Here is a 14,355-nt window from a genome sequence, read left to right as displayed (position 1 = left end):
GTAGACTCCAAGGGTCTATTAATGTCATTAGTCTTAATCTTACTATCTAACAATTAGAGAATTTATATATATATATATATATATATATATATTAGCTAGTTACAGAAGACAGTATAGCTCTTCACCAGGGTCTTACCGTACAGATAATCGTACGCTCTCTGCTCTCTGAATCCTCTGTTACTCTCATTTCTCTTGTGAAATGTCAGGGAGATGTTCATGTTCACTCTACGACTAATATCATTTATATAATCATGAGCTACCGACAGACGCAGGAGCCAAAACACAGCCAGAGCTCAGGGTGCTTTGTTGCCATAGAGATTGTAAACTACACAGCGGACCGGCGTCCAGCAGAGGGCGCTGCGGCCAGGTTCAATTATATTGAGGCCATCCTCGCCTCTCTACTGAGAAGTGCTTATTCTCAGGGTCTTTTACTGGGCCTTCTCTAGACATTGGGGGTCTCTCACCCACCTGTCATGCTAAACAGTTTCCAAGAATGGAAAATAATGTAAACTTTAGAAATTTAGATAAATATATAGATATATAATGTAATGAAATCAGGTAAATGATTTGAAATCAGGGCAGTGGTGGCTCAGCGGTTAGAGCGCCGGGATATCGATAACAGGGTTGTGGGTTCGATTCCTGGTCTCGGCAAGCTGCCGCTGTTGGGTCCTTGAGCAAGGCCCTTTACCCTCTCTGCTCCCTGGGCGCTAGAGTTGGCTGCCCACTGCTCTGGGTGTGTGTGTACTCACTGCCCCTAACACGTGTGTGTGTGAGTGTGTGTTCACTACCAGATGGGTTAAATGCGGAGGACACATTTCGCTGTACAGTCCACACTGTACAGTGACAAATACCTGCACCTTTACCTTAAATATTAGCATCTGTGGTACTCATATTGGGGAATACCATTCATTTTGGAGGTGGGTGACTTTAGGAGCTTATATTTTTATATAAGCAGCTTATATAATTTTTGCAATATTGTAAAGATTTAAATTAATTATTTTGTGTGAAACATGGTGATGGTGATATTATGACTAAATAAATAAAACATTTAAATGTAAAAATAAACATTATTTGTAAATTAAAATGCAATTTTATTTATTTATTTATTACTAAATCTGCTCCAAACCATGAGATTTCCACCACAATGCTCAAAGTCTGGTCTCAAAGTCTCAAAGTTGGTCTTGCCTTTTTTTTAACAAGGGTTTTCTTCTTGCACCTCCCATGAAAATCAGACGTGTTCAGTCTCCCTTTAGCATGGTAGATTCATTGTTAAAATTAAAAAGATCAAATGTTCATATCATTAATGTTAAATAGAAAACAATATGTTTTATGGGTTGCCCTATTTTTTTCACATGACTGTCTAATTCATATAGAAAAGCATGGGACACTCTAGAGCAGCCATACATGACCCTAAGGTCACCATGACCATGATGAATACCAAGCATCAGGATTGGTGTCTACATACCTTTGGCATGTAGGGCAGTTCCCTATATATTAATTACACCTAGTCTTGGACTAAATTCCAGGAACAATGTTATTGATTGATGAATGACCTTTAAAACCCTGGCTTTGTGGCCTGAACACATTGTCATAATGTTTATATAATAATTAATGAATAATTCATAGTTTCATTGGGCCTCATTGGGCCTCATTGGGGCTCATTCATTGAGTCTAAGTCATTGGGCCTCATTGGGCCTCATTCATTGAGTCTAATTTATTGGTCCTCATTTGGCCTCATTCGTTGGGCCTCATTGGACCTCATTCGTTGGACCTCATTGGGCCTAATTTGGCCTAATTCATTGGGCCTCATTTGGCCTCATTCATTGAGCCTTATTGGACCTCATTCATTGGGCCACATCGGGCCTAATTTACTGGGCCTCACTGGGTCTAATTCACTGGGCCTCGTTGGACCTCATTCATTGGGCCTCATTTGGCCTGATTCATTTGGCCTCATTCATTGAGCCTTATTGGGCCTAATTCACTGGGCCTCATTGGGCCTAATTCACTGGGCCTCGTTGGATCTCATTCATTGGGCCTTATCCAGCTCATTTGACTTTATTCACTGGGCCTCATTCAACCGTTCTAAAGAAAATGTCTTCAGAATTTTTTTCTGAAGAGCTGTGAGCAATCCTGCATCCTGAATCTGACCTAGACCTTTTGTTAGAACCTTTCTTAATGAATGAAGTCAAGTGGCTTTTTTATTCAATGCCTTAAAACCATACATGTCATGAGATCCGACTTTAGTAATTTCCTTTATGATTAGAATCATTCAGGTCATGGGACTCTGTACTACTAGTTTCTGTAATTAAGCACAACAGCAGTGGGATTATTTTGGTGACATGATGAGCTGTATCTGTAATGTTGTGAAGGAAAAAGAGACTTCCTGTTTAAGACCTGTCTATTTAAGACCTGTCAGCTCTAATTCTGATTTGCTTTCTGTTTGATTTCTATTTGATTTCTGTGCCAATAATGCAGTCATTGAGAGCACTGTTCACTGCAGCTTTCACACTTCACTTGGCTTAATATGAGCAAGCTGTGGCATACCACCTGTCACCCAGTCTCTCCTACTCTTTACCCACAACACCACAGCCCTGGAAAACCTAAGTGAAGGTAGAGAGGCAAGGCCAGCTATTGTAAATTGTTACTTCAGTAAAAATAGAAGCTAGATCTTTAATGACTCTTTCTACTTGAATTATTCTAGATAAAGTGCAGATATACTAGATATTTCCAGCAGGACTAGATATGGCCTTGGACACCAGGGAGGCCAGTGTTGTTCTAAGCCTTTTAATTGATAGTTCTGAAGGGGGAGCTGTCTACCTAATGACCTATGAGAGCATGCAACACAGTGGGTGAAGGGAATGGGCTGGGGTCTATATGTAATTGTATGTAATTGCAATTGTACATATGTAAGTATTAGATGCAGGTGTTTTTTATCTTTTCCTGTAGTATTTCATCAGCATTATTATTATTATTATTATTATTATTATTATTTGTTATTATTATTAGATATTAAGGTATGTATGGCTGTGCACTAGAAATATACAAATGATAAAGTAGAGAACTTTTCCTGTGTATTATAAATGCCATTAATCAGGTGCATCTTCACCAGAGCAGAGATTCTGTCCCTCCTGTAAGTTACAGCTACGATTGGAAAATCAGATTTAGGGGTGTAGATAATGTTTTTTCCAGTGTAAAACCACACCCTATACAGTATTCCTATGAATATTCCCGTTTTCTCCCTCTTCAAAGTAATGAGTATAGACACATGCTGCAGAAAATGATGATAAACAGTAGGATTGCTCACTTTAAAATATCTAGAGAAGTGAAAGTAGAAGCTTCAAAAATGAAAATAATGAGAAAAACATATTCAACCCGTTAAATAAAACAAATCACTCAACTTTATCATTGTTGTTGACTTATCAGTCTTATAAGGCTTATTATTCAGTTAAAAATTCTACGTTGAATTTATTTAGTAATTACTATGAATTATTCAATTATTATTTCAGTCTTATGAAACGTACTTATGACACAAGAATGAAAGTGTGCTCTCATTGATGAACCTGTATAGTTTAATGGTGGCAGAGAATACATTTATTCAGTGTAGACCATTATCTGCATTCATTAGTGCTGTATCGTGCTGTAATCAGGCTGAGGGTTCTGCCCTTTCCTAAATACATCCAAAATCCGACCAAACTGAGCAGAATTTTCACTCTATCAAGTTTAAGAAGAAAAACTCTGCTCAGAATGTTTCATTTTTGACGAGGCAAATCATAAAACGGACATTATTCAGAAATGGAGTGACGCAGGGCTGAACGGTGGGACACATTTACTCTTTACTTTACTTTGTGGTTAAAAATGCAAGCACACTAAACTTAAAGATCAACGTTAATCCATTCAACATTCATTCAAACGGTTTCAGCAAGGTTCGCTAATGTTGCTGATGTTTACATGGAGTGAGTGGAGCTGAGTGAAGCTTCAGAGATGAGGTGATGTGGTGTTAGCATAAAGAAAGGCTCTGCTTTGCTAAACTTCTCACATGTGGGTTCCTAGCAGATCAGACTCTGATACTCTCCGGCATCAGCAGTGTTTGGGGTTCATGGTCAGCAGAGTGTTGCACTATGCTCTGAGCTCAGCACTCAGCCCTGACCCCGCTCTGTAGCTTTATGTGGTCTGACAGACACTCGGTGGCTGAGCTGCTCTCTGTGAGCTGTTCCTCCTAAACGCTTCCACTGTTCAATAATAACACCACTCACAGCTGATGGAGGAAGATCTAGGAGGGAGGAAATTTCACCAGCTGACTTGTTGTTGTTGTTGGTGCAGCGGTGTCTCCTATTACATACAGAACCACGCTGGAGTTCAGTGAGCTCTTCAGAACCTCCCAGTCCTTCACTAATGTGTGTAAGAAAGGCAGACTGCATGGCTAGGGGCTTGCTTTTATACCCCCGTGGCAATGGCACTGAATGAAAACTGAATGAATTCAATGATTAAGAGGTGCGTCCCAATACTCCATATAGGGCCGACCCAAGCCTTTATGGGGCCCTAAGCAGATTTTCATTTGGGGCCCTCATAGCACCACCTCAGCACCAGATGCTTCATTATTCCATAGGGAGAAAGACATTGTGCAATATGCTGAAGCACCCAGGCCTTTATTGACCACCCAAGCAGTGCATATTTGCATTTGCCCAACAGTGGCAGCAGCTGACAGCAGGAATTGATTAAGCTAGTATTGGTGTGCCAACTTTGAAAAAAATAAAAAATAAATAATATATATATATATATATATATATATATATATATATATATATATATATATATAAATCAGTTTTATCTGTGTATACCATTTAGTTTTATTATAATAAATCAATAAATATATATTTATAGATATCAATGTAATTATATGATATCTTGGTACTCTTGGGGTGTTGGTTTTCAACCAAGCAAACGCTTGTAATATGTAATCCTCTCAAGTAGCAGTGTGAGAGTTGAGGTTAGTGGTCTACACTCCTGCCATGCAGTGTTATACACAAATGTTCTGTCACTATCTCTCTTCATCTCTCTCTCCACACACCCCCACACACACACACACACACACACACACACTCATATAACCATACTCAAGTCAAATGACTTAGAATGTCCTTTAATGGTAAACCTTTCAGTACTCACTTCTGATATGGAAACACATACACACCCACACACCCACACAAACACCAAAACACCCTTGCTGTACTTACAGGCTCAACCAATGTTCAACCATGAAAAGAAACACGTTTGTTTCCCATGATCACAGCATTTACAGCGACACGCTACACCATGTTCACAGCCAGCAGACAGAGCAGCAGAGGCTGTGGTTCCAGTAGAGACCAGGTCTTTGTGTACTCCACTACTGTACTTAAAGCATGAGAGATGCTGATGCCCCCTGTTATCGTCTTCCACCTGTCAGTAGCTCCATGCGAACTTGCCTTTCCAGACTACTGAACACACTCTTTCTCTGATGACCCCAGTAATGAGCAGTCTGGTCCACAGCTTGCGCAGTCATTTCCAGGAAACGACTGTGACTATCCTCAATGCCACCCACAGCCATAGGCTGTTCTCTGAAGAGGACTATTCATACATACACACACACACACACACATATACATGTACACACACTGTATGGTACAGACAAGGTTCTCAATCCCAATAAACTGTGCGTCCAACAACTTTTATTTAGGAACTAGCCAAAAGCAATGCAAGATGGGACAGCCTTCCGGGGGCGGGGTTAATTCTAACAGAGGGAGGGGCTTGTTGGAAAAGCTACTAAAAGCTCAGGTAATGCAGGTAATCTTTTTTTTTTATAAACCTGGTAGATTGCAAAGTAGAACAGCAATGATCAACATGATCAAACTGAAATACAGTACACTATATGGACAAAAGTATTGGGACACCTGCTCATTCATTCTTTCTTCCAAAATCAATAGTTTATCCTGCTTTTGTTGGAGTAACTGTCTCTACTGTCCAGTGAAGAAGAGATTCTACTACTACCCCAACTCCCCAACTCATCCCAAAAGTACTGGATGGAGCTCCACCATCCATCACTCCAGAGAACACAGTTCTTCCACTGCTTCACAGCTCAATGCTGAGGGGGGCTTAATACCATTCTAGCCCACGCCTGGCTTTAGGCATGGTGCCAAAGGTTTGTTTTGATCTGCTCCAGGGAGTCATATTCTATTGGCAGTATTACTCTACAGGGACTAAACAAGCTGTGTATATGTGTGTGTGCATTTACACATCTGTGTCAACAATAGGTGTAACTAAAAGTAGCTGGATGTGTTCAAAAGAAATGGTGTCCACAAACATTTGGACATAGAGTGTATCTAGAAAAAGTATTCAGCCCTGTTAAAACATCACCAGAATAATCTGGACTGTAAATGATGCTTTGATATGTTGAGCTAAATGGTAGCTTTAAAAAAAAAACTAAACTTTGGGCTCAGAGTGGCTCAGTGGTCTAATGTGCTACCACTAGGGGGCCTGGAGGTCGATGGATGTGGGCAGATGTCAACTAGGGGTCCGTTAGCTGATGCGGTGGAGCTGGGGAAGCAACACTGTTGCCCGGCAATGCTGCATTGGAGGCATTTGAAGAGAGGCTGGCCTAAGCCCTTACCCTCCTAGTGGAGACCTCCATTACTAGTGCTAAGGGGGTCTACAAAGGGGTGGGTGAGTTGGCAGCAACTGGGAGAAAGAGGGAAAATAAAATCTAATCTAAAAGACAAATCCTTAGAATGAATTTCTTGGATATCGATTTTTCCAACAATACCATCTTATACGTTTCCTGGAAAGGGTCATAAGGAAAAAACCTGGCTAATATTACTAACTCAAAGTATTCAATATTCAGATATTTGGCAAATATCAGAGAAAAAATATATATATAAAAATCTAATTAAATTTATTGGTATAGCGCTTTTTACAACTGCTGTTCTCACAAAATATAGCTTTACAGGAATCAGGAATCAGTAAGAGGACAAGAGATCAACAAGACGTAAACCCTAAAACCAAAGGCAAACCAAAGGCGCCAGTGGCAAGCAAAAACTCCCTCAGAGCTGGAGGAAGAAATCTTGGGAGGAATCAAGACTCATAAGGGGGACCCATCTGACTCTGGTCAGAACTATTTATAAATTATTGATAAAAACCACTGAACCACCAACTGGGAGGAACCACCGACTGTTCTACAGCTCAGGTGTGCTGAATAATCATAATATCATACTGTAATAACCATAATAATCATAATATAGTATAACTAAAGAGTAATGAGAGTTTATGATGCCTATAATACACTTTTCAGACTTTATGTAGGATACAGATACAGATACGGCCTACTCGTTATTTTGTATTATCAGAGGGTTCCTCACCACATGGAGGCCGTACTTGGGCCTGGTTAGCTCTCACTGGGAGCTGTTAACATGCTTTAAAATGATACTATGATTTTACAGGTGTCTAGAAGTTAATTAAAATAATGTAGCTGTGAATCCCCTGACTTACAGAACCCAGGATTCAACCCAGTAGTCATGAACAGTTACTGTTATGGTACGAAAGGATGAACCATAAGAAATATCCGTCCAATTACTGTCAAATTCCCCAGGTGATTGCTGGTGTCCGTGTTGGTGGACACATGATTGGTGTTGGTGTTTGGTGTATTGCCTTCCCCATAGCAGACTGGGGTTACTGGAATGCAGGTTTCTGGGAATGCAGGAACAACAATATCTAAAGCATGTTCAACCTGAAACTATTTGAGCGTAGAAAATGCCCATGTTACCCAGCCCACCAGGAAATAATCAACTGTAGCTAGCTCTAGTCACATATATCTCTCACCACAAGCAGCAGAAACAGTCTTGAAGCTTTTTCCATTGTCTTTCTCTGCACACCCCACCATGCCGGCCACATATGGCTGTGTAAAAGGCCTTGTGTGGATGTGCGAAATGGGTAAATGAGTAAACGCAGCACACACTATGGTGTATTACTCAGTAACTACAGGGACTTCTGTACAAACTGGTGGGGCTATTCTCTGGGAACAGAAGTGTGTAATAACACTTTATGCAAGCCGGTGGGGAATTGGTGTATTAATGGGTTAATTTAGCTCTGCTCTGAAAAAAAACCCTTTAAAACTTGCAATCCGTTCATCTGAATCCTGTCACCTATCAGCGTGCTGCAACCCACAGTTCTCTCCTATAGAGTATGCTTCTAAGTAAGAACTGAGAGAAGATAAAGACCATGTCCTGTTTCAGCATTAAAAATGTGAAGGAATGAGTTTGATGAGGAATAACTTTATGGGTTTTAGATTAACTAAATAAACTTAGCCCCCTGCAGTGTGTAGAGTTATTAGCTCATCTTTTTTCATACACAGTCTATTTTCTCCACCCTTCAACACTCGATCAGTGACGATGATAAGATATCACACTTATTATTCACTGATATACATCGCATTTATTTTCTGAGGACTGTAGGGCAGCTCTTGGCCTGACATTTTAGCTTATTAATATATATATATATATATATATATATATATATATATATCTTTGATTTAATTAAAAATGTAATTAATTAATTAATTAATTATTTTGTTATAATTATGTAAAAAAAAAATAAAACATTAAATTAAACAGGTGGTAATGACTCATACTGTGCTGTGCCTGTGGTTTTGAGGGTCCCAGGAGCGCCGTGTCAGCTAAATAAACATGTTTACACTGAAAGTGTGAGTGTAATCAGTGACATTTCATCACACACACACACACACACACACACACACACACACACACACACACAAATCCTCTGCTGAACATGAAGGGGCAGCTTCACCACATCCTGCGTTGTTGGTCACACAAAGCATATGCACCAAATTCATCAGATTGTACAGCCTTGCACTCTCGTTTCTCTGCACACACACATTGCCTTCATAATGTTTGGGACGATGCCCTATATATTTGATGGGCCTCTGATCTCTGCAGCATTAAATCTGTGCTCAAACAATTCGCACATGGGTGAAAGTTCTCTTTCTCCGGCTTTAATAAAGGTTTGGTTTTAGCCAGCATAGAGTTTTAAACACATTGCAGTGCCTATATACATACAGAACAACATAGAATTGTAATTAAAATGAAAATGATCATACTTTATAATTATTATTTTTCAATGACTGTATTTAGTACTACAGGTGGAGTTATGAAATGGCTACATTTTGGCATTTACATCTAATGCCTTGTAAATGTTATCTTTACCTACGTTCACATGTCTACAACAAGTAGAAACCCTCCACTACCCCACCACCTTGTCACTGATGATTACTGGCTCCACCCTCAATGAAAATGGGCTTCAATCAATGTATTAAAGGAGACCTGTATTTTCCCCAGTTCACATATATGAACCACCCCAACACATCAGTTCTCTACCGCCATACACCACAACTGCGGACATGGGGTGTTTTTTGTTCTTTGTATTTGGTCTGTAGTTTTTTTCCCAAACAAAATGGAGTACAATTAAGTGTCATCTGACCACATCTGACACATTTCCATTGGTGTTTCAGTGAAATTCAAAGTTTGGGTCCTACATTTGGGCAAGGATTCTTTTGTAGAACTCAAATCCTTCTGGTCACTGAGGATTAAACTAAGCTATATTGGATCTTTGGGTTCCAACAAACCAATTCAGGTTCCTTCACATTTGTAATCAGCCTTTACATCAGGACAATGTTCTTTACACTGTTGTATCCTTGTGTCTTTTTGTTCAGGAAAGAAGAAAGTGAGCTGGAGACTTAGGAGTGCAGAAATCAAGTTGTTTAATTAGTCTGTGCAGGAGCTCTGACTTCACAGTTCATTCTACAGGCAGCTCAACCCCACGTTCCCTCGTATTGTGTCTCAGTGTACAGCTTTATATTAAAATTAAAAAATTGAATGTATTTCCATAGGCTTTTCAATACGTATGTTGTCACAAAGCAGCTTTACAGAGATCCGGGTCCAAGCCTTTTATAAGTAAGCTAGTGGTGACAACAATAATGAAAAACAGAAATAAAAACAACAATAAAAAAATGTAATTAAGGGAAAAAATGGCAAATGTGCTGTAAAGCCATACAAGATGAAAAAGTGATAGTTAGTTATACAGTTTTACAGTTTACAGCTTTAGGGAGAGGCAACACGGGTATTCTTTAGACGGTCAATCTTAATGACTTTACGATCCAGGCAGGTGCAAAAGGATATATCTGCCGGACCCTGAAGCTTCTGACCCTTTCTAACCTCTAGGCTGTCTGCATCTCCAGAAAGTGTGCATTCCTGATACCACCCTGAGTCACCATCACATCATAGTGCATTCTCACAGGTCAACCAGTGTAATATTTAACAACCCTCACACATCTCTATTACGAACTTAACTCTTTGTGATACCAAAAGTGGTTCTGGCATCGTTTAAAAAACCCTTTTAAGCACCTAGTGTTTTAGAGTCTACTCTCTTTCTTAGTTCTGTCCCTGCTATCCACAGTCCCCACTTTACTTGGAGTCCCAATCAGCATCTTCTGCAGCCTGAGGACTTTTGGATCACATGCTAACACATGCTGGTTTCCTCAGGTGTGCTCCACATACTTTTGAGCACAATCCAAGGCCTCTTACAGTCAAACATCTCATCCTGAACCATAATCATCTGCTGATGGCATGCTCTTAAACTCTTCATTTAAATCATAAGAAAGAAAACGTAGTTCTTCCTGTTTGTATTTCTTATTTTTTTTATGTATTTTTTGCTATTTTTGGCTGGACCTGATTGGCTGAGCCATGTTTAAAGCTCTGTATTAACGAGCTCTGAAATCCTACTCAGGACAAGTTTATCTCAGCTGCGACGGCAATGATTGTCAAGCAACGTTAGAGATTCATAAACCACACCATCACAAAAATACCACCAAACACATCAAAATTAGCCTTTTAAATAGACTGTCCAATCAGCTAAGTGTGTGTAACTGCATCAGGAGTGGCCTGTGTGACCTGGTGGTGTGACGGTGTAGTGTATGAATCTCTGAGAATGCATGCAAATGAGAAAAGGAGTGGCCAGATTTGACAGACACAGTAAAAGCTCTAGTAAAAATGGCTGAATCCTCGTTTTTGAATGAGTAGAATGAGTAAACTCATTACTGTTATTTTCTCTTAATGTTGCAGTAAATCTGGCAGTGTGCTTCAGTAAAGCAAGCCTTGTGACTATGATGGATTCAACATTGAGGAACAGTCAAGGAGAAGAACAGAAGGAGATAAGAGAGCTTCATATGTAAAAGAAATGTGTTCATATGACTATAGTGGTTTAGGGTGCAGAAAGTTGGCGTTGTCAGGTGCGAGAGCTTCACCTAAAAAAATGGGGTTCTCAGAGGACGTGTTACAATTTTGAGAAATCAAGATAAGATGAAGGAAGAAACAAACCAGACGCAGAAGGACAGGGGCAAAGACATTCAGCAGCTCCGTCAGGCTTAAAGAAGGCTGTCTTTAATGTTTAGGCCCAGCTGAGAATGAACTGAAGCTCTATAGAACATAGGACCAGACTGGAAGATCTGCGTGGCATCTGACTGAGCTGAGTACCATCACACAAGACGTTCAGGTTCAGAATGGAAACAGGCCGTAGGCGTGGCACTGACGTCAAAAATTTGAATACAGAGAAAAATAAGAATACAAAGGAGAAGAAAAGCAAGAGAAGAGGAATTGCACCAGTCAGTTCTCAGCTCTGGAGCCATGGAGAATAAGCGACTGTGGAGAGCAGTGTTTGTTCTGGCTGTCTGTCTCACTAGGTTTTTGTCATCATCAGGTTTGCTAATCTTCTCCTGTTTTAAATTACTCTTTTAAAAGTTTAGTTTTTTTTTCTGTGGTCAGTGATTTTCTTCAGATTTTCTGAAGAATGAGTTTCTCTCATCTCAAGTTTCTTGAATTCCTAGCGTTATTGTCCTGATAACCAATAACAAAATGTTCAGACCCATGTTCTGTGACTAGCATTAATAAACTGAATGCCAGTGTGTAACTGACTCCAGTGTGAAACAGTGCTGCATTAACAGTGTGTATTAACCTGTTACCAACACCTGTTACTACAAACCGTTAACTGTTAACAGCACTGATACATAACATGCAAAACATTTGCACTAGGATTATTTGCACAGCTGTACAGATGTTCATTTTCAAGTGTGTATATAATCTGCACATAATAGTGTGTATAGTTTGTATAATAGTTTCTACACTGTATTATTTTAGTACTTGTTTAAACATATTATTCTTTATTCTATTTATTATGTAGTGTATTTCTCTCTCTGTGCAATACTTGTTAACAGTCTGTTTGTTTGTTACGTGTCATACTTGTCTTGCTCTTACTTTTTGTAACATGCATAAAGAGGTAAAGAGATTGTGATTCTAATTCTAATTTTAAGGAGAAGATGTCAAAACGACCAAAGATTCTAATAAAACAGCCCCACACAACTTGGAAAAGCTTGGAGGTAATAAACAGAACTAATGCTGTATTAAATGTTTCATAACTTGCTTCAGAAACACTCATTTACTGCTTGGTAACCTCTATGTGGCCACTTTTTACATCAGATCCTAATGCACTACTAGGATGAAGGAAAGTCCCCCTGTCTTTCACACATTTGTAACAAGGGTTAAGAGCAGCATGACAGGAACGATAAACCTTCAAATCCCCCAAAATATCAAGTGGTTTAATGTTACAAAACTCAGAAGAAGATGAATTAATAAACTGGAGGGAACAGCAGTTGTTAAAGTGATTAATGTCAAATACAGAGTTTCATTACTGGACTGTGTTAAATGAATTTTACAGGTTCCAGGAATGAGAGTATTGAAGTGGGCAGAACGGTCACTTTACTCTGCACCAATGTAAAGATAGCATGGAGTGAAATGATTTATGTAATCTGGAAAATCAACTCACATAAAAACTGTTGGATCAGTGTGGTCGCAAACGACACATCCTTCAACACCTGTGAAGATGAAAAGAAGATGTATATAAGTACGGCTGGGGACTACAGCCTGATCATCCCTGATTTTTCCATCAAAGATGAAGGAAACTACACCTGTGATGTGTCTTACCGAGCAGGGGGCTACGTGGAAACAATCCATGTGTCTGCATGGGGTAAGCACACTGTGGCTCTACAATTCACTACGGACGAACCACTTCTTGCAGTGTACAGATGTTGGCTTGGAGTGTAATGCTGTTCTTTAAGCTAAGATACAGAGGAAGACACACCAGACTGACATTAGTGCTTAGAGTTAATTAACAAAAAGTGATGAGTCACCGTTTAAAAGAAAAAAAATGGTTTATCAGTTCATGGCTTTAATGGGCGTTTAATGATTTTGATAAAAATGTCATTTTTCTGGGTCTGAATTTTGAATTCAGATATTCAGGGTCAAAATTATGAAGTTCATTTAAAAATATGTAAATCGATGAAATTAAATTCATGTCTTGTCTTCCTGAAATTAGCCCGTCCGAGCTTGACTGCCTGGCTGGAAGATGAAGGTGGTCACACCTTTGCCGTCTGTGAAGCTCAGAGCAAACCAGTAGCTTCCATTTACTGGAAAACACAGTGGAACCCCTCCGAACCCAAGACAAACTCATTGAAAGATGCCAGTGGACTTTTCACAGTGACCAGCCGCTTACAGCTGCCTCAAAATGCATCTCGCAATAACGTGACCTGCGTGGTCTCCGCCAGCCCCCACAAATGGAAAGAGATTCCATTCAACACCTTCAAGTATAAGGGTAGGCACTTCAGATTCTCTGACTTACGTGACGTTACATTATGTAATTTTGTGTGTCATTATGTGTCAGGGCTCTTCTAATGCTCTATGTCAACAGCTTACGACATAGTAGCTAAACACTACTACTACACTGGTCCAACACTGTTAAATTTACGAGGTCCTTGAAGAACACTTGGAGGTTCTTCAATTTGAAACTTAAGGTGCTTTGAAGAACCTTTAACAAAAGATTTTTTTAAAAGAACAAGATTCCTTAAAGGTTCCTCAAAGCACCTTAAGAGGTTCCTCCACAGTTTCAAACTGAATAACCTCCAAAAGTTCCTCAAGGATCTTCTACTTTTAACAGTGTACACCATTAAACAATGTATAGACCAGCAACAGCAAAGGTTTGAGTCTATTTTGTAACAAACTGGACACTTAAGAATAGGAGTGATTTATTGTTTGTTACCTTCTAGTGAAAACTCTAGAAGCTGAGCTTTGAATCAACTGATTCTCTTCTAAGGGAGTCTGGTTAGAAGACCAGCATACTAATCTAACCTGCAAGAAATTCTTTTTCCATTTCTACCAATTTTCTTCCCACTTTGGATCGACCAATACCCAACCAATACATATTTCC

General features: G+C 39.5%; 2 protein-coding genes across 4 annotated transcripts in view; one reads left to right on the top strand and one right to left on the bottom strand.

Annotated features, from left to right (window-relative positions):
* The window catches only part of cfap91 (cilia and flagella associated protein 91), a 36,847-nt gene extending 36,622 nt beyond the window's left edge, over positions 1-225 (bottom strand). For all 3 annotated transcript variants that reach the window (XM_072685013.1, XM_072685012.1, XM_072685014.1), the window contains exon 1: positions 137-225. In XM_072685013.1, coding sequence (XP_072541114.1) covers positions 137-218 — 82 coding nt within the window. In that variant the 5' untranslated portion in view covers positions 219-225. The remainder of the gene's footprint in view (positions 1-136) is intronic.
* An 11,174-nt stretch (positions 226-11,399) lies between these two features.
* Positions 11,400-13,823, top strand: LOC140561219 (cell surface glycoprotein CD200 receptor 1-B-like). The gene is made up of 4 exons (XM_072686265.1): positions 11,400-11,457; positions 12,811-13,119; positions 13,468-13,743; positions 13,813-13,823. The coding sequence occupies exons 1-4, from the start codon at positions 11,400-11,402 to the stop codon at positions 13,821-13,823; spliced, it is 654 nt and encodes a 217-aa protein (XP_072542366.1).
* The last annotated feature ends 532 nt before the right edge of the window (positions 13,824-14,355 follow it).

This window comes from Salminus brasiliensis, chromosome 8 (genome assembly GCF_030463535.1).
Source record: "Salminus brasiliensis chromosome 8, fSalBra1.hap2, whole genome shotgun sequence".
Lineage (NCBI taxonomy): Eukaryota > Metazoa > Chordata > Actinopteri > Characiformes > Bryconidae > Salminus > Salminus brasiliensis.
The sequence above is the reverse complement of the archived record's forward strand: the minus strand, read 5'-3'. Positions and strand labels throughout refer to the sequence as shown.